The 21,563-nt window shown below is 42.3% G+C and overlaps 1 protein-coding gene across 2 annotated transcripts in view; it reads left to right on the top strand.

Annotated features, from left to right (window-relative positions):
- Positions 1-21,563, top strand: part of CRY2 (cryptochrome circadian regulator 2) — a 526,322-nt gene that overhangs the window by 86,944 nt on the left and 417,815 nt on the right. For both annotated transcript variants that reach the window (XM_044082571.1, XM_044082570.1), the window contains exon 5: positions 20,142-20,230. In XM_044082571.1, coding sequence (XP_043938506.1) covers positions 20,142-20,230 — 89 coding nt within the window. The remainder of the gene's footprint in view (positions 1-20,141; positions 20,231-21,563) is intronic.

Here is a 21,563-nt window from a genome sequence, read left to right as displayed (position 1 = left end):
CATACACCCTACTCATGTTGGCACTACTGAACTGCTTTAATTTGCTTACCTGATTACAAAATGAACAGTGGCCACATGGAAATGTACCCAAAAGTTGTTCACCTAATATAGTCAGCTGTTTGTACTTAGCCCCTCCACTTTCCTTATGTTTGTAGTGTGAAAATATACCTCCTAGTGTTCTACCCCTTCTGTACGAGAACTGACATTTTGGTCCCAATATTTGCCTGAGATGGTTATTAGCCAGCAAAATATTCCAATTAGCATCCAGAATATTCCTGATGACATTATGGTTTCTCCCATATGTGGTCACAAATCTAAGTGTAGGTTCCTGTGTAGTTTGTGATGACTTCCTGTATTTGAGTAAGGTATTCCTGTCCTGCTTGTCCGACCATGTACTAGCTAAGTGGCTATCAAAGGAATGATATCCCCTCTCCAAGAATCTGTTCTCAAGGTCTGCCCTGGCTTCCTCAAAATCCATCCTGGTGGAACTGATGTGTTTAATCCTAAGAAACTGTGTTTTAGGTATGTTGCGGATGGTGTGGCATGGATGCATACTAGATGCATGTAATAGAGTATTATATTGTGGATATTTCCTATGAATTTTTGTGTTCAATGTATGGTCATGATTTCTATAGACTGTTACGTCAAGAAAGTCAATTGTTTGTAAATCAAATGTTATTGTAAACTGTATCCCCTAGATGTTACCATTGAGATATTCAACAAATTCAAGTAAATATGTGGGGTCAGCACGCCACACCATCCAACAATCATCTAGGTATCTACGCCATATATCAATTTCCACCATATATATATATTATGTAATGGATTATATATGAGGCATTCCTCAAAATAAGCCATAAATAGATCGGCGTAGATGGGAGCAAAAGATGCGCCCATGGCAGTTCCTTGTAGTTGCCAGTAACATTCCCCTTGAAAATAGAACACATTTTTATTAAGTATGTGTTCAGCCATACAGATAATGAGGGTATTGAAACCAGGTGAGTAAAGGTTTGTCTTCTCCAACCAATATTGTAATGCCTGTAACCGCGCCCAATGGGGTATAGTAGTGTATTAGGGATTTAACGTCCAGCGTACACATGAGCCAATGTGGCTCCAATTGGGTATCCTGTATGATTTGTAAAAATTGAGTTGTATCCTGTATTCTAGCTCTGACTTCTTTCAATAGTGGTTTTAATTGTGCTGTCAAGAACACAGAGGGTGGTTCAGTGAGTGAGCCAATACCTGCAACAATCGGACTGCCTGGTGGTTTAGAAATAGATTTATGAATTTTTGGAAGTAGGTACAAAATTTGTTTCTGTGGGTCTGTCACTGTAAGATGTTGGGCTGTGTTTGAAGTAATAATACCTTCCTCAACCGCCAAATTAAGAAATTAATCAATTTCTTTTTTAAAACTCTTAGTAGGGTCAATGCCCATATGCATATAGCACTTTCTATCTGACAGTTGTTCCATGCCCTCATTGATGTAATAATTCATATTAAGAATCACCACTGCACCGCCCTTGTCTGCAGGTAATATCACAATATTCTGATTATTTCTAAGTTCTGTTAGAGCCATTTTTTCAGACATACTAATATTCTCCTTTGTGATATGTGATTCTGACTGAGGAAAATGTAGGTCACGTAAAACAGACTGTTGGAATATGGCCACATGTTTATTCATAGGTGGTTGAAATTGGGATTTATGGAATCTGAAGTCAGAAGTTCTTTGAGAGAGAGATACATTTTCATCTGAAAAAAATATTTTCAGATTAAGGTTGCGGAAAAAGTTCATGACATCAGATACAGTATTGTATTCATTGGTACAAAACCCAATCCTTTATTTAGTAAATTTTGTTGTTCATCTGTTAAAACAGTGTCAGACAGATTCAGTACATTCTGATAGTTAGTGGCTATTGTCTGAGTAGGGTTGTTATCAGCCCTTCCATTGATTCTGTACCAGTTCCTACATTTATGTTTGCGGCCCCCCGCCGCTTTCCCCTTTGTCTAAAGGGATATTCGAATTGGACCTTTTACGCATAGGAGATTCATGTGTAAGTGCACTCTCACTGTCAGTATAAGAGGACTCCTCCCCCGAGGTACTGGTGTAAGATTTATCAGGGTGTTTAATAATAGATCTGGGTCTTTTTCTAGTTCTGCTTCTAGCCAAACCAGGGTTAGCTTCATCAAATCTAACAGCTTTCTGGATATCAAAAGGGTGTCCTCTCTTGTAATCCATGATATCTCTGTTAATTTTTTTGATTTTTCTTTCCTTAGTTAACTTTTCATATGAGGCTAGTTCTTTGGACAGCCTGGTCCCTGGAGTTTGTTCATTTTAGTTTTCAACTATCCCTAATTTTTTCTCGCAATTGTGGTATGCTCCTCGTAAAATTTATGGCTTTTTGCTAAAGTGTTGTGGACTGCAATCACTAAATGACAGATACGCGAGTTTCAGACTTCATAACTTTCAGAAAATGCATGCTAACTCAAAACCTGCTGTGATGGCAATTTTCTGAATGTGCAAGACCTTTATGTAAAATCTGTTCCTGATTTTGGATGTTTGTCAATCTCTTAGCACAAGAATCTGAGACACAGCATGTAGTACATTGCAAGCTGAAATACACTTCTAGGTCATTACTTGTATATTTGTTAATTTATTTGACCACAAGCAAACATTTGATAATGTACGCAGTCATGCAAGGTGCTGTAACTGATCTCATCTGTGTATGTATATGAGCACTTGGTTCCTGCATACCAGAGTAGTTATGGTATAAAGGAAGAAACGGTAAGACTCGAGGCCTGCAAAAACTACAAGCACTATTGGGGATTCCCTGCAGGTTGTTTTTATCACCCACCCACCCATTCCTTGATCTGTTTTTTTAAACTTGGTGATTTTTAAGTTGCCCACCCTTACTGTAAAGTGAAGTTTATAAGCTCCTCCATTTTTACACTTCTGTTGATTTGTTGAATTATTTATTTGTTTGTCCTTGTACTTATTTTGGAAAAAAGTGCATTTTGCTTCTCATTATCTGTTCCACCAATTTACTTGGTCTGACTTCAAAAGTTGTGTATTTTTAGTAAGCTCTTTTCTGTGTTTTTACATTGAGGCCAGGATTTTCTGTCTAGTAGCAGTGGGTGGTAGTCTGGTCTGTATAGGTTGAGAAAACACACTAGAGATTTCTGCATGTAGTTGTTTTAATAGGCTGGATGGCTTATTAATCATCTTACCTCATTTTTAATGCCTTTATAAATTCGACACAATTGAGTGACTCTTGGCTCATTTCAATGAAGCAAAGTACTTTTATTGAGTAATCACACTTTTATAAGCTGTTTAAAGTACACTCCTGTTATCTTGAATTGTCTTTCCTTAAGTTTGTTTGTATTGGCTAGCATTTCACTCTGGGCACTCCTACTGTGCTTTTACATTAGGAGGAGCAGGATTATTCATTTAGTGGCAGTAGGTGTTTGCCTGGGTTATCTGAGTTAGGAAGAGCACAGAAGGACTGCAAGTGTAAGCATTTTATTGTCCAGAGGGCACAGTAGTCAGATGTTCATTGTGTTAAACTGTTGCAGTCATTACACTTGGGTTATCCTGCTGGCAGCTACCCACAGTCGGCCTGAATTCCAAAGTCCTGGTCCGGCGTCGGTTGCTGTCGCCTCTTCCCTGACGTCAGGGGTATAAAAGATGCAGCCGACGCCATTTTCTTCAGTCTTTCTTGCCGCGCAGTGCCCAAAGCGAAAGCAGTTCGCAAGTGCCGGTCGGCCGACTCCTGAGATTTTCGAAATCGAATTTCAGATCCAAAGTCTTCAATAAATTCAAGTACCCCGTTGGGGAAACTTTTTTCTTGCTCCAGACCGATGTCAGAAAAAGTTAACAATTGTATTTCTTGTGGGAAGCAAATACCTCATAAGGATTTTCATTCTTACTGTATTCATTGCCTAGGCCCTGACCATGACGTTGCTAGCTGTCGGTTTTGTGCTAGATTTAACCAATGCACTATTAAGCATCGGTGCGATTTTGCTTTTCATTACTTTGGCCGAAGGTTTAATTATATAATGCCATTGGAACAGCCGACGACCAGAGTTTATAAAAAGCGCAAGGAAAAGGACAAGCATCCGAGATCCAAAACCGACGACGAGGCCTCCGCTAGGCCAGTCGCCGGTTCACCAGTTCTCAGTGAGGCGCTTTCGCAGCCCCTGACGCCCGCTACCTCAGAGCCACAGGCCACTTCCGACTCCCACGTGGAGACAACTAGGCCTCTGGATACTCAAGGTATTGGACACTCGGAAACTATTCCCTCAGGTGGGTCCGGAGCCGCTGAGCAGGCATCAGCTTCAGAGGGTGTTTTCAGACCTACACAGTTGTATGTCAAGCCAACCTCAGCTTCCAAGGCAAAGACTAAAACAGCTTTAAAGACAAAGAAATAAGTACAGCATTCTCCTGGACAGACTTCCATGCCTAAGAAACAGATGCTTAAAATGGCCGAAGACCTAATTACTTTGATCAGGGGTTCCCATCCCCCTCCTGATAAGAGGCCTAGGCAAGACACAGAATAGGATTCTTCTGATCAGGTTTCCATTTCCTCTGACTCCTCTTCAAAACAGGGATACTCTATTCCTCCCTATGAGGATTCTAATGCGGAAGAATCTATTCCTTCAGCTTCTCCTCCTGAGGATTATTCTTTTGGGGAAACCCTGCACACCATAAGGGAGCATTTTCACTGGGAGAGCCAAAATTACTCAGAATCTAAGAAAAGGCTCAGAGACTTTCTTTTACTGCCTCAACACAGACCTCTTGCTACTCCACCTGTTCTAGACATTGTAGACGATGTATTTTCAGAGTCCAGCCTGTCTCCTGACTATTTACCCCCTGCACCTGTTTTGCCAGACAGATACTACAGGGTTCCAGATTCTCATAAATTTCTATACAAATACCCTGCTGCTGACCCAGAAACTATTTCTCATGGTCCCAAAGGGGTCAAGGCTTCCACTGCAAAAAGCCCCATCCCCTCGGATAGGGATTCTAGGGCACTAGACAGATGGGGGGAAATAGTTTACACTTCTGCTACCTTGGTTGTAAGGGCTTTAAATTGTCAGTTTCATATGCTTAAATATCAGCAGTACTTAATGTCACTGCTAAAACAGAAAATGTTGACAAATTCTGAATGTTCTGAAAACAAGGAGATGCAGGATTTATTGCATGTAGCTGAACCAAGTGGGAAAGCATACTTTGGAATGTGGTTTTGATTCACTGGAGGCCTCTTGCAGGGCCGCTGTTACAGGTTCTGTCATTAGAAGGCATGCTTGGTTAAAGGAACAGGATCTGCCTGATCATGTTAAAGAAAAATTATTGGATGCTCCATTACAGCATGATACTTTGTTTGGTGTTAAGGCAGAAGAGGTGTTGAAGAAAATGGAGGATAAAGTGAAATCTATGCAGACAGCATAGGATGTCTTACAGGTACAGCCACCCAGATTTAGCCGGAACTGGCCTTCTAAGAATTGGTCCTTTCCAGTGTCAGACAGGCCACAAAGAGGCAGATACAGACGCCCTAGATGCAGACCCCAGCCCCAAGGCTCATACAGGCCCAAACAATGGGGTGCTTCTTCTTCCAAAAGCAGAGAAGACAAATCACAGCCATATAGGAAACAGTCCCAATGACTTTCCTCTGCCAATGCCAAGCACTTATCTTTTGACAGCACCTTTCGGGGGAAAGCTAACACTTTTTTCACAAAATTGGCACATGATCACCCAGGACAAATGGGTGTTAAATATAGTCTCTCAGGGCTACAGGTTCCACTTCACACCCTTCCAAAGGCAAAAGGTATGCCAGACCTGCCGCACAATCAATGGGCAGAGGCACAAAAGCAAGTTTCATCTCTCATGGACATGAGGGCTATTCAGCGAGTACCACAGCAAGAGCAGGGACAAGGATTTTACTCAAGACTTTTCTTAGTACCCAGAAAGGACAAAGCCTGGAGACCAGTACTGGACCTGCCTATCCTAAACACTTTTCTGGACATTCCAAGATTCAAAATGTTGACTCTGCAGCAGCTTCTGCCCATGCTGGACAAGAAGGCTTGGCTTGTAACTTTGGACCTCAAAGAGGCATACCTGCATGTCCCAATCAGACAGTCTTGCAGAAGATACCTCAGATTCATAGCTGGCTCAATGCACTACCAATTCTCTGCACTGCCCTTTGGCTTATCTACTAAACCAGGGTCTTCACAAAATGCCTGACACAAGTAATTGCATTTTGCAGACAAAGAGGAATTCAAATATATCCCTACTTGGACGACTGCCTTGTTCAAGCAGAGAACAAAGATATTCTACTGAAGCATCTGGCGTTTGTAAAAAGATTACTAATTTGCCTAGGGTTCACAGTAAACAAAAAGAAATGAAAACTAGTACCCTCTCAAGAGATAATATTCCTGGGAGCAAACTTAAATACAACTTCCCAGATGGCTTATCTCACGCCATACAAAGGCAACTGACTTCTTACTTCGAAAAGATGGCAACAGAGACCCAGTTATCTGCAAGAAAAATTCTGCACGCTTTGGGCTTCATGGCATCCTGCATTCTGCTAATTCCATATGCAAGACTGCATATGAGGAAGTTACAATGGTATCTAAAAAGTGTTTGGACTCAACATTGCCACAGCCTGGAAACATTAATTACCCTCATTCCCTGCCTGCAACAGGAGTTTCAGTGGTGGGCACAGGCCTGTCGCCACAACAAGGGACAGCCATTCACTTTACCCACAGCCAAGCAGACACTAACAACGTATGCATCAGATTATGCCTGGGGGGCCTACATGGCAGGAAAATGTATTCAGGGCACATGGCCCGCAAGCCAAATGCATCTTCATATCAATCAAAAAGAGATGCTAGCTGTACAGAATGCCCTGACAGCCTTCAAGGATCTACTTCAACCAGGACAACTGCTGATTAAAGACAGAATACTACAGTCATGTGGTACATAAACGAGCAGGGAGGCACACATTCTTACCCCCTCTGCAGACAAGCCATGATTTTGTGGAACACCGCATTGACTTATCAAGTACACCTGCAAGCACAATTCCTGCCAGGAAAGATAAATACTCTGGCAGACGAACTAAGCAGAAACCTCATGGGTCCTCACGAGTGGAAACTAGATCCACAAATCTTCAGCATGATAACAAGGAAATGGGGATGCCCAGAGATAGATCTATTTGCCTCCCCTCACAACTGCCAACTACAGAGATTCTGCACAGGGATTTATCACAAACAAGCATGGAAAGTGGATGCTCTGTCATTCAGCTGGAAAACCCTTACAGTATATGCCTTTCCTCCACTGCCTCCCCCCCCCCCCCCCAAGGTACTCCTAAAGGTCAGACACGAGAAGCCAAAAATGATACTGATTGCCCCGGACTGGCCATGCCAGCACTGGTACCCAATCTTAAAGAGCTTGTCTCAAGGCCCTGCCTGGACATTACCTCAAATTCCTCATTTACTGACCCAACAAAACCATCAGATCCTGCACAGCCAACTCAGAACCCTAAATCTGGCTGCATGGCGGATAATGTAACCATTCAGAACATACCTCTCTCTAAAGCAGTTATGGATGTTATTTTGGAGGCCAGGAGGCCCAGCACCAGAAAATCTTATGCAGAAAAATGGAAGAGATTCTGTGCTTGGAACCAGGCACAAGGAATTGACACGCTTGTACCAAATATTTCTCAGATTTTACAATACCTAACTGAGATGCTGAACAAAGGCCTATCCTTCTCATCAATTAAGATCCATGCCTCTGCCATTTCAGCTCATTACAATACAGATCCACCTATTTTTTTCACATCCACTGCTAAGGCAGTACCTCAGAGGGGCCAAAAACATAAGACCTCCAAGGAGGGCACAAATACCTGCATGGGACCTCAATTTTGTCTTGGAAAAGCTCACACCGCCTCCTTTTGAGACAGCCAGTACAGCTGAGATAAAATTCTTATCATGGAAAACAGCTCTGCTCCTAGGAATCACTTCAGCAAGAAGAGTCTCAGAGTTACAGGCATTAATGGCTGTGGAACCTTTTATTATTTTCCATCCGGACAGGGTTTCTCTAAGGACAAACCCAACATTTATGCCGAAGGTAGTGTCCAGTGTGGCTCTTAACCAAACCATCCATTTGCCTACCTTTTATCCAAACCCACAGAATAAAGGGGAGAGACTTCTGCATTCTTTGGACATACACAGACAGTTACACTTCTACTTGGACAAAACTAAAGCTTTCAGAAAGACTGAGCAACTTTTAGTGTCATATGCTGCAGGATCACAAGGAAAGGCTATTTCAAAGCAGACTATTTCAAAATGGATAGGCCACTGCATTCGTTTCTGCTATTCACAACATGGCAAATCAGTGCCTAAGGGCATTAGGCCACATTCAGCCAGAGCAGGAGCCACTTCAGCAGCCTTCCTCAGAGGAGTACCAGCCAAGGATATTTTGGAGGCTGCAACTTGGACTTCAGTGCACACTTTTACAAAGCACTACCACTTGCCTTTTTACTCTAAATCCAGAGCAGGCTTTGCCACTGCAGTTCTGCAGGGCCTCATAGCCTCTCCTAATTCTATTTAGGCCCAGCCACCCAACCTCAGCTTTGGGATTCAACCCAAGTGTAATGACTGCAACAGTGAAACACGATGAACATAGTACAGTTGTGTAGGTACCATAAATGTAGATGTTCAAGTGTATTCACTGTTGCAGTCCAGGTTACCCTCCCACCATCCCCCTTTCATTGCTTGGACTTCTCTGTGCTTCTCTAATCTATACAACCTATGTGGTGTATTTGTATGTAGATGAAGGTAATGTTTATGTTAGTGCATGCTTTTTTATAAGCAGAATTTTTAGCCTACCCTTTTGGGGGCACCTGACATCTGGGGCAAGAAAAACTGAAGAAATTGGCATCGGCTGCATCTTTTATACCCCTGGCGCACTGACGTCAGGGAAGAGGCGACAGCAACCGACGCCGAACCAGGACTTTGGAGTTCAGGCCGACTGCGGGTAGCCTGCCAGCAGGATAACCCAAGTGTAATGACTGCAACAGTGAATACACTCTAACATCTACATTTATGGTAGGTACACAACTGTACTTTTTCTGTGTTTCTAGTGCTGGTATAAATTCAGCACATTGGCACGGAGCTGCTTGCCATGCCAGTGCCCTGTACAGACACAAACATCTGGATGCATTGCTTATTTTCATTACACTGTGAAAGTTTACTGTGCTTTTTTTTTCTTTAGTGTTTAAAGTTGCATTTTCAAACTGCTTTTAAGGGCTGCTGTTCTGCACTGACCTATATTGCATCTAGTGTTTCTTAGTATTAGGCTTCTGTTTGTGGTTCCTTAACATTTGGGCTGCAGACCAGTCATTTGACATTAAGAGGGTCAAAGTCTGCACTCCTGTGGCTGGAGAGGGCTGATTTCAGCTATCTGAGATGGGAATTGCTGTTGGAAAGCTCATTGTTTGCTTATCTGATTGGCTAGGGCATAGTTAGTGTTAGCTGATTGTATGTAAACCTCACGTTTGCATGAAGCTGCTTTTCATGTTCATGTGGTTACTGGTGTCTTGTATATTTGCAGTCACCAGAAATTGAAATTTATCTATAAAACACCTCAGAATTTTACCTCAGTTCCTCATTACTTACAGGGCGTCTGATTTGAGAGAAGTGAGCATCATTTACACATTTAGTCAGGACTGTTTAGTTCTACCTTGCCTTACATTGTTATAGCACCAAGGACTATCGCTGCCTGGAGAGCATCTGTTTTGGCTGCTAGGCAGCATCGCTGGTTGTTGGTGGCAGATTACACTCCTATACCTTGCAAGTATACATTAGGACCTGCATCATATTGTGGATTTTGCGAAAAGGATGGACATGGCTGTGGTGAATACATATTTTAAGAAGAGGGAGGAGCATAGGGTGACGTACAAGAGTGGAGGAAGATGCACACAGGTGGATTGTATCCTATGTAGGAGGGCCAGTCTGAAGGAAATTGGAGAGTGTAAAGTGGTGGCAGGGGAAAGTGTAGTTAAGCAGCATAGAATGGTGGTCTGTAGGATGACGTTGGTGATCAAGAAGAGGAGGAGGAGTGTGAAAGCCGTGCCAAGGATTAAATGGTGGAAGTTAAAAAAGGGTGATTGTGAAGTGGAGTTTAGGGAAGAGTTAAGACAGGCACTGGGAGGCAGTGGAGAGTTACCGAATAGCTGGGTAACTACAGCAGAACTAGTAAGGGAGACTGCTAGAAAGGTGCTTGGTGTGACATCTGGACAGAGGAAGGAGGACAAGGAGACCTGGTGGTGGAATGAGGAAGTACAAGAGAGTATATAGAGGAAGAGGCTGGCAAAGAAGTGGGATTGTCAAAGAGATGAAGAAAGTAGACATGAGTATAAGGAGATGAGGCGCATGGCAAAGAGAGAGGTGGCGAAAGCTAAGAATAAGGCATATGGAGAGTTGTATGAGAGATTGGACACTAAAGAGGGAGAAAAGGACGTGTACCGATTGGCTAGACAGAGGGACAGAGCTGGGAAAGATGTGCAGCAAGTAAGGGTGATAAAGGATAGTGAGGGAAAGGTACTCACAAGAGAGGAGAGTGTGTTGAGTAGATGGAAAGAGTATTTTGAGAGGCTGATGAATAAAGAGAATGAGAGAGAGAAGGTTGGATGATGTGGGGATAGTGAATCAGGAAGTGAAACAGATTAGCAAGGAGGAAGTAAGGATAGCTATGAAGAGGATGAAGAATGGAAAGGCTGTTGGCCCAGATGACATACCAACGGAAACATGGAGGTGCTTAGGAGAAATTGCAGTGGAATTTTTAACCAGATTGTTTAATGAAATTTTGGAAAGTCAGGGGATGCCTGAGGAGTGGGGAAAAAGTGTTTTGGTACCTATCTTTAAGAAGAAGGGTGATGTGCAAAGCTGCAGTAACTACAGAGGGATAAAATTGATCAGTCACAGCTTGAAGTTATGGGAAAGAGTAGTAGAAGCTAGGTTAAGAAGGGAGGTGATGATTAGTGATCAGCAGTATGGTTTCATGCCAGGAAAGAGCACTACAGATGCAATGTTTGCTCTGAGAGTGTTATTGGAGAAATGCAGAGAAGGTCAGAATGAGTTGCATTGTGTCTTTGTAGTCTTGGAGAAAGCATACGACAGGGTGCCTAGAGAAGAGTTGTGGAATTGTATGAGGAAGTCGGGAGTGGCAGAGAAGTACGTAAGAGTGGTACAGGATATGTACGAGGGTAGTGTGACAGTGGTGAGGACTGCAGTGGGAGTGATGGATCCATTTAAGGTGGAGGTGGGATTACATCAAGGATCAGCTCTGAGTCCTTTCTTATTTGCAGTGGTGATGGACAGGTTGACAGATGAGATCAGACAGGAGGCCCTGTGGACTATGATGTTTGCAGATGACATTGTGATCTGTAGTGAGAGTAGGAATTGGGTTGAGGAGACTCTAGAGAGGTGGAGATATATATGCTCTAGAGAGCAGAGGAATGAAGGTCAGCAGGGCTAAGACAGAATATGTGTGTAAATGAGAGGGAGGGTAGAGGAATGGTGAGGATGCAGGGAGTAGAGTTGGTAAAGGTGGACGAGTTTAAGTACTTGGGATCAACAGTTCAGAGTAATGGTGAATGTGGAAGAGAGGTGAAGAAGGGAGTACAGGCAGGGTGGAATGGGTGGAGAAGAGTGTCAGGAGTGATTTGTGACAGACTGGTACCAGTAAGAGTGAAAGGGAAGGTCTACAAGAGGGTAGTGAGACAAGCTATGTTATATGGGTTGGAGACAGTGGCATTGACAAAAAGGCAGGAGTCCGAGCTGGATGTGGCAGAGTTAAAGATGTTAAGATTTGCACTCTGTGTGACTAGGATGGATAGGATTAGGAATCCGTATATTAGACCGTCAGCTCATGTTGGACAGTTTGGAGACAAAGCAAGAGAGACGAGATTACGTTGGTTTGGACATGTGCTGAGGAGGGATGATGGGTATATTGGGGAAAAAGATGCTAAGGATGGAGCTGCCAGGTAAGAGGAAAAGAGGAAGGCCTAAGATAAGGTTTATGGACGTGGTGAGAGAGGACATGCAGGCGGTTGGTGTGACAGAGCAAGATGCAGAGGATAGGAAGAAGTGGAAAGAGATTATCTGCTGTGGCGACCCCTAATGGGAAAAGCCAAAAGATGATGATCTATGGATGGCCACTTTCCTGTTATCTCTGCATCCAACTTCATCGACATGGGCATCCTGAGGCAATGTAGCAGTTGCCTTATGTACACTGAAAACCATTTAATTCTCAAACAGACAGTATGTGAGAGAGGTAGTTACACATTGACACTGGAGGCTAGATTCTCACATACAGACACAAAAAGCAACAAACAGGTTGTCAGCAGCTCGCACACATCACTCACAAAGGACCACACACATACACCCACATTTGCGGAGATGCTGACATGTAACTTACCCAAATCTCAAAGGCCTCTCAGGTGCACACAGACAAGAAAATTCCCATGATAACACATAAAGCCACATCTCATTGCGTCTCAACTACCAAGCCCATAAGACAAAACATACTACAACTCAGTATTCTGGTCATAGGAGATTCCATTGTGAGACACACTGATGTCCGTCTTACAAGGCTGGGTAAGGAGAAGGTTACATTGAGTTGCCTGTCGAGGGCCAGGGTCCACCAGATCACACAAGCACTCAGGCCATCTTTCCCTTAACCAGTATGACTCAGTCATAGTCCATGTGGGTGTGAATAACCGGAGACATATTTCTTTGGACTATATGAAGGAAAGACATGATTGAGCTCTCATAATATGTGTCACAGGCAGGTATGAGCTTAGCATTGAGCAGTATTCTGCTGTCTTCATTTCAATTCAACTTTCTTGTCATATGTGCTAGAGACAATGTCACAAAGTACAATGAAATTCTTATTCTGCAAATTGTCCAGCAACATATAAAACAACAGTTAACAAGAAGTAATCTAAGACAGCAAATAACCATTAATATAAATACTTCTGTAAATAAGTCTTCAAGGATGATGCCACAATACCAGCAGAAATTGATCAACTTTAACAGTATCCCTAGCTGCTGGTGTCATTCCAAAGGGGTTCAATACTTGTCAGTGTAGGAGGACATGGTTGAGGCCATACTGCTTTGCCAGGGATGGTCTTCACCTGTCACCTCTAGGCTTTCCAGTATTGGCCAAAACATTTTCCACCCCTATAGTGCCTTTTTTAGGCATTGTCAAACAGATAAACCTTCCAGCATAACAAAAGATACTCAGGACAAGCTAAATGTGTTACTGCTGATTGCTAGGAGTTTCATCAAGAACTGTATTCCCTAGAAACTCTCCTCACCCTGGAGAGTACGGACGTCTGTGCAATTACAGAAACTTAGTTCAAAGACGTGGAAAGTGCTCTGGCAGTGCATGGCTAGACTGCCTTTCTTACTCTGACTACCCAGTGAACATGAAAGAACAAAAGGCAGCAGAGATGTATCTGGTTGCATAAAGGATAAGCACACCTCAGGGCTGGTCAAACAATGACATGCTTGAGCTATTCCATGTTGAACTATCCATGAGAAAAATCCATTACCATATTCTTACTAGCTACAGGTCCCCCACCATGAACCGGGAAACCCATGTATCATACCTAAAGTTACTAGAATCACTCATTATCCAGCCCAGTACCATACTTATGCTGATTTTAACTACTCCTCCATTAATTGGGAGGCATACATGACCACCAACATGCACGCGTAAGGATTTCTTGACTTTGTAAATTTAAATACCCTGGAGCAGCTAGTCTGTACTTCCACTAAGGGAACAAATATCCTAGATCTGATACTCACAAATAAGGAAGAGCACTGCATTCCCCCCCCCCCCCCGAGTGATGTCCATCAGTGGTAAGATCAGATCACAAAGTGGTCTCCTTGAACTAAAGTTAAAACTAGTCTCCCCACCTAACCCCCAGAACTAATGAACTTCTCTAAGGTAAATTACCCTCTATTAAGGTAGGGCATAGCTAGTTTCCAAGCTCCCCCAAATCCAGGAAAGACAGAAGTCTATGCAGAGGCATCCACAAATGCCCTGTACAGCCATATAAACAACTGCAAACAAACGGCAGTATCATATCAAAATAAACCCAGGTCAAACCACAAAACAGGGCACCCTGATGGACCTTTGGTATTAATGGGTTGTACAACAAAAGAAAGATAGAAAATCTTGTCAAGAAATGAGAGAATGTGTACAACAGAGCAAAAATGCCTTTATTGGTCTAAACAAGTGTATCAGGGAACTAGTCAAGCCTCTCAAAGCAGACGTTGAGCAAAAAATAGCCTCCAAATCTAAGGATAACCATAGGGCATTTTTTAGTTATGTCCGCAGTCTTAAGGGCAAGACCCAGCAATGTGCAGAACTGGTTGTAGATGCCATCACCTGTACTCACTCAGCTAGAAGATATAGCAAATCTGATGGCTGATAAATTTGTCTTAAATTTCATCTCACTGTGACCCCCAGTTCTCCCAGAGAAATAGCTTCCACCACTGTAACGCCAATTATTACCAAAGAACAGGTTGTCACTGTGCTCTGTGAAAACATGGCTTCAGTGTGACCTGATGATATATCAGGTTGCTTCTTAAACAGCTTAAATCGGAACTTATCAGGCCCATTAGGATCTCTTTTTATCTGCATCCTCCTGACTGGATTTGTCCCAATAGAGTCGGGGGCAACAACAGTCATGCCTCTGCATAAAGGAGGACCATATACTGACCTAGGAAATTACAGGCTTATAAGTTTGACTAGTCTTGTATGTAATGTCATAGAAAGAGTAATCATGGACCTGATAAATAATGACATAGGAAACCTGCAAACACTGGACCTGACCCAGTTCATCATTCTCAAGGGCAGGTCATGCCTACTGAATCTGGTGGATTTATTTGAGAAAGTCACTAAGGCCATGGATAAGGGTAAAACAGTAAATGCCACCTACCTTGATCTGGCCAACGAATTTGACACAATTCCCCACTCAGGTATTTAACTGGGCATAAATCCCTGCATCACCAAATGGATAGCCAATTGGCTCATGGATAGGACACGTGGTTAAATTGGGTGAATCCAGATCCAGCAAGAGGCCACTTACTCGTGGTGTGCCACAGAGCTCAGTGCTGGAGGTTAAAGCTAATGTGAAAGGCCTCTGGATGACGAAGTTTGCCGATGACTGCAAGCTGGGGGGCAACCATTGAATCTCCAATGATGTAGATATCATTCAGGAGGGTGTAGATCAATCAAATGATTGGTGCCAGAACCATGGCCTAAAACTAAATGAGAAAAAATGCATGATCATACCCTTTGAGAAGTCAGATATCACTGCAAACTGTAACATCAGTAGCACACCCCTAAAAGTAGAATCAGATGTGAGAGATCTAGGTACACAGTTGGATAGTGGCTTGACCTTTGACCTCCATGTGTCCACAGCGGTGAGAAAAATCTTTGTGGCACAACTTATAAGCAAAGGTATGGCATCCAGATCAAAGGAAATTGTAGTCCTGCTGCACTCAGCCCTCATTAAACCAATAATTGAGAACAGTATGCCATTTGTCATGTACTTGACTTGGCACTTACAGCAGCTGGAGTGACCTCAGAGGTTACTCACAAAGAAAATACAGTGTGTAAGCAACATGTCCTATGCAGATACTTTCTCTCCTTCTGATTATTAAGGGGAGACATATGCCTGACAAAGGCACTCACAAGTCCAGCCCCGATGGAGCTACTGTACATCTGCACAGCAAGAGGGTCACCTGATCTAGGGATCTAAACTTAGTCAGCGGCTTAAACAAAACATGCTGGAAAGACAGGTTTGTGTTTCAAGAGTTTGCCCCTTCTTTGGAACAGGCATTCTATTAAAGTTCAGCAGAGCCCTTCCCTGGCCCTCTTTAAACGCAGTTTGGAATGGATGGGGAATCCCAAATTAACACCTAGGATAGCACCCTTATAGACAGGGGCAGTCTGTAAAATACATGTCATCCTCCTGCCCCCTCGTGGCCATATTTTGGGTAAAATAGGGTTATATTGGCTTGGTTTGTAAAGGCTGTTAAGGTGTTAGCCTAATAATCTGATGTAAACCTGTGAACCTGTAAACAGGAGCATAGTCATATGAATCATGGCATTTTGTATGATCCGTGGTTTCCTTGTTTTGTTGACGGTTAGCATGTTTATTTGCTGTGAATAAACTGGATATCATGAAGTTTACATGCTTAATATTAATATCTTAACTATGAATCCCTTTTATAATTTAGCTAGATTTTTTGCAGGCACATGGGTGTGAAATGCACTGCATTTTGGCTTCAGCTATTTGTCTGACAGTTAATGCAGATGAGTAAGGAAATAAGCTGTTAATCAGCTGGATCCTGTGGTGCAGGGTTTGATTCACTCAGTCATTGTCTTATATGTGACTCTCACCAGAAAGTGCTCCTGGGCTGTTTCTGAAAAGGGATCCTTGCATCTAGTGGGCTGTCACAGGCTGTTATGTAAATATGTTGCACCTTTCTCATGGTAAACTGACTACTATTCTTTGAGTTCCAATGGCCTACTACAATTTTCATACTGGATCATACTGATCCGAGGTTATTTGCAACCATCTTATTCTCCAATTCTGATTTATATTTCTGTTTTGCTTTTAAAATTTCTATTTTCAGCTACTAAGTGGCTATAGGAAAATCACACATTTCTCCCTCCTTAAAATCACTTTTCTTTTTCTGTATGCTGGACTTAACAAATTTGTCTATCCGTGACTTATTATTTGGATCAATTTTCACTCGCTTCCATAGTACAATCATATCTCTGCAAAAAGCAGCATATGAACATATTACACCAGCAAATTTGTTCACATCATCATCACAGGACCATTTTAACATGTTTCAGTCAGGACAGTAATAACATTCCTGCAAACAAAGTACTGACTCTTTATTCCAGATCCTTATGTCCTTTATCTGTACTTTTTTCTTTCTTTAAAACCATTTTATATATAGGTAATAGTTGCACACACTTACGATCAGCCGAGCCTAGTGGAGGTAATGGGAGGAATTTATAGGTATCTTTTATTGATCCATAACAAAGACCTAATGTCTTATCCCACCTAGTTGGACAGGAGGCATATTAGTAGAAGTTTATAAGTTTCTTTTTAAGGGATACCTAAGTAAAATCCCCCAATATGAAGTTTGGTGCTTCAGTTGAAATCATCTGCAACTTTTGCACTACCTCAAAGATGGTGCTTGCGGCAGAAGTAGCATTTGCCTTTGGATGAATATACACTATTGTTATAAACTCGTGTGGCAGGTTAAAAAGGACATAAAGATACTGATAAAAGCTCATCATCTGGTGTACAAATGCATTCTCAAACAGTCACATAATTAGTGTTTGTTCAAATATAAACACACCTCTTCCACCTTGAATTTTCCTCATCTTCTCAGCCTTTCGGTCCAGTCGAAGTGGCATTCCAAAACCATAGATAAACAAATTGTTGCCCTGGTCATGCTCTCTAACCCACATCTTTGTAAAAGTCGTGATGCAACACTGTCTGTAGTTCTTTTGAAAGCTAACATTTCCATGAAGTTTGTACATTTTCTTACTCTGAGTGACCATTCCCCATAATCATTAAAGCCAAAGGAGTCCAATTAAGCTGCTGTATCTTTAGGTGTAGTCTAAATACCTCTTTTACCTCACTTATTTTTGTTGTTCCTCTTTGCATTGCAGTCTCGTTAGGATTTCTCAAAATGTCATTCGATAGCCGTGGTATAAAAACTTTCGTGTAAACTACACTCACATAGTTCAAATTCAGCAGCATTTCTCTAGTGTATTATATCCTGCTTTCTTGATATACAGCCCAATTAAATCTGCAGGCAAGTAATAAATACAATTTAAGTACTCAGAATAACAAAATTATAAAAATCCATTTCTAAAACCACTAAAACACCAAGCACCACCACCAGACACTAACACTATGGACTCAGAATGCAACTCTTTCACTGCCGGTCACTGCATGCGCCTATGTCTCTGAGTGTTAAAGTAAAGAAGAAAATAAATATGCACATTGATAGGTGTGAACAGTATTTTATGGTAGTTGAACAGTGTTTTATGGTTGTTGGGGAGAGACTGCCAAGTTATGGGATATTGGTGTGGATGGGGGATCCTGCTTAGGGGGACCCCTTTGATCATGCTCTGGCTCTGGTACTATCGGGACAGAGCTAAATCCCTTATAAAAACGAATCTGCTTTTTATCCCTTATCAAGGGGCAGAAAAGAGAAACTGTTTGTTCTGACAGTTTCCAGGTGCCTGTCCTCTGGTATTGTGTTTTGTTAGTCCCACTATGGCAGATCTTTTCTGGGCAGTATCAACTCAGTCTTCTAGAGCCTTGGTTTCTACAACGTCATGCTGGAAAAAGTGGACTCAAGATGTATTCTGGATGTTGTCCTCTGTATATACTTTTACAAAGCATTACAAACTGGATTGCTTTCCTAGGCCCAGGTTGAACTTTTGTTAGGACCATTCTTCAGGTGATCCTGGATCTATATCCTTCCTCCACCCAGGTTGGATAGGCATTGGTAATTAACCCATATGGCCTAAGGGCTACTGCAGTGGTGGGAATGATGAACATAATGCACTTGTGTAAGTCGCACTTGGCTGTAACAGTAGCTGTTCGAATTCCTCAATGCTGCAATAGCTGTATCCACCCTTCATCGCCTGCTATTGTTTATCGTTACTACTGGGATATAAAGTAAGAGGCATTTATTTTACTGTGTATGTTTTATTATTGTTTATTGGTTGGTTGTTTCAAGACTTTTAGGCTCTTCTGTCTGTTTGTTGATTTCCCTTCTTGGGATTAGCCAGTCAGCAGTCAGAGTGAAGGAGTGGGAGGGAGCCGGAGCTTTTTGAAGCTGGCTGGTTGTTTTTTAGGCAGGAAACAACCACTGTAGCAGTGATAAATTACAACATCTACTTTTATGGATAAGTGCAGCTTGCACACGTGTATTTAAATATTTTAGAAAATGTGTATACATGAAGGTATTTTGTGATAAAGAAAAAAGTTTTAAAAGATGCTGCTTGGAGGGATGTCCACTGTGCAGTAGTAAGAAATTTCACCAAAGTGATAATGTTCATGAAGACAAAGCAGTCCACTTTCATTTTAAGAGTTAATTTGGCTAATTTCTAAATCAATTTATCGTGCATGACAAGAATATTACTAGCTTTATTACTAATTGATACCACAGATTATGAATTAATGGATAGTAGCACAATCTGTGCATAATATCAGCGTTTAGATTATTACAGGCTGAGTAGGTTGAAAGATGACCCATAAAATAAGCAGGAGCACTGTTTTTGGTGACTGGAAAAGTCTGATTGCATTCACAGTCTCAGATCCCACTGTTATTTTCTAGAATTTTTGAAAGACCTTTATTACCTGCACTCCGTACTTGACATTTTCCCTGGGCTTTGCAAGGTGAGTATGACACAGTCATGCTTGAGGCAGCTGCACTAACAGGAAGCATCCTGGCTTTGAGTTTTGACATTTTTGTGTCTTGTAGGTGCTGTAACAAGAGTTTAATTAGGGCATTTTGCTTAAGATTACTTTGGCCCTCTACATTTTGTCACCATGGTGGAATACGGCAGGGCTATAGAAGAAAACTTAGATTGGATTTAAAGGCCTACATAACTTTATGAAAGTGACATTACATGGAATTTGAACCATGACTTGTTTATGCTTTTCCCCAAAAGTGCTACAAACCAGAGCCTAAATGGTATTAAATGGCTCATCTGTCTGAAAGACCCTCTGCAACAACCACATGTAAACTAGTCCTAGTCCTTTTTTGGATACCAGTTAACAAAGGAATATACATTGCACATTGGCCGAGGAAGTGAAAGAAATATTAAATCAAAATATTTTCAAATTTTGAATATTTAAAAAAAAAAAAGCCAAAAAAAAACAAATACTGAAGAAATTTTACACAACCAAATAAAAGAAACATGAATATTTGTGAGGGTGCACTTTTTTATGCTAAGTGGTAGTTGGCTGAGTGTTTCTGTCTTCAGTATGTATCTGACTACATAATCTTTTTCATTGTTGCAGGATTTTCAGCCAGAAATGCCCCACCAGTGATGTGGCATGGTGGTGAAAGTGAGGCACTGTCGAGGCTGGATAAGCACCTAGAGAGAAAGGTAGGCTCCTTACCTGGAATAGAACAGAGATCTCTTACAAGAGGAAGGGGAAACATGCCTGATGTTGTTTAGCATTATTTCATTGTATGTAACTTTAATGTTTATTACTAAAGAAAGTGGTATTAACTGTTCTTGGGATGTTATGTGATCCTATCTCGCCTACATTCTGAATGATGGGTTCGGAGCCGATCCCTCGGCTCCGACTCGGCACGCTTATGCCAAAGAGCGAAGTCTCTTATTGGCTAAGCTTACTATATCCCAGGATGCACCACTACCAGTCCCCCAGATCTCGTTTGCCGCTTCCCTGCGAAGACGTGGTCTCGAGCTGGCTGGGCTGAGTAGTTTTATTAACTAACTTTTCTGTCAGTTTTTTGCTGTTTTTGCTCACAAAAGCTGTTTTAACGGCTATCGCTAACTTTGTGTACGATTTGGATGTAAAATTGTTGTGTGTGATTGGGTTGAGTTTGTTTTCGGCCCCCCTCCATCCAGGGCCTTCCCGGACTATCAACCTTAATTACTTACAGGGTCTCTAGTAAATTTATAGTTGGTTTAGAGTTCCCTGTTCTTTTTTTACAGGAAGTGTGTGCATTAAGCTATTACTGTAAGCTCAGCTTTATCATCAGTAAGACTTTAGTGATTTACTTTCCTGTCAGTGACTAAATTTGTGTAACATCATGTCACAAACCCCTAGGCCTTCGGGCTTTAAAAAATGTTCGAAATGCGGGTTTAAAATGTCTATCACAGACGATCATTCGCTCTGTGTATATTGTCTCGGGGCAAAGCACTTGCAGGAGTCATGCAGTGTATGTCATGCTTTTTCCTCAAGGGTCCTCCAGGAGAGGAAAAATAAATTGATTCTTAAGGGGTTAGTTAAACCTTCCTTTGAAGAAGCCTTGGCATCCTCTCCTGCTCCGGCCAAAAAGAAAAGAGCTTCGGTTCCGACCAGTCCGTCGGATCCGACTGCCAAGAAACTTAGGCAGGCCTCTCCTTCGGCTCCAAAGACTTCGGAGCCGAGGTTGGAACGGTCTGCCTCGATGCCACCAGTATCGACTCCTCTGGCTTCGGAGCCGATGGCTGGGGCATCGAGAGGCGGGTCACCTTCGTCGGCTCCACTGCTCTCGGAGCCGACAAGGGTCGCCCGCTCAGACACTTCCTCCTCGGCGCCGAAGTCTACCTCGGCACCGATGGAATCTGCTGTGAGTATTCCTTCGGCGCCGATACTCATCGAGTCGCCTCGGAGCCGGTCCCCTAGCCCTTTGGGGCCGATGGAGAGGCCTTCTCGAACCCGTTCTGTTTCCTCTCGGTCTTCGAGGATGTCGGATTCTGATATAGA

The sequence above is a fragment of the Protopterus annectens genome, chromosome 9.part0 (assembly GCF_019279795.1).
Source record: "Protopterus annectens isolate FY-2018-M chromosome 9.part0, PAN1.0, whole genome shotgun sequence".
Classification (NCBI taxonomy): Eukaryota; Metazoa; Chordata; order Ceratodontiformes; family Protopteridae; genus Protopterus; species Protopterus annectens.
This window is presented reverse-complemented; position numbering and strand designations above follow the sequence as displayed.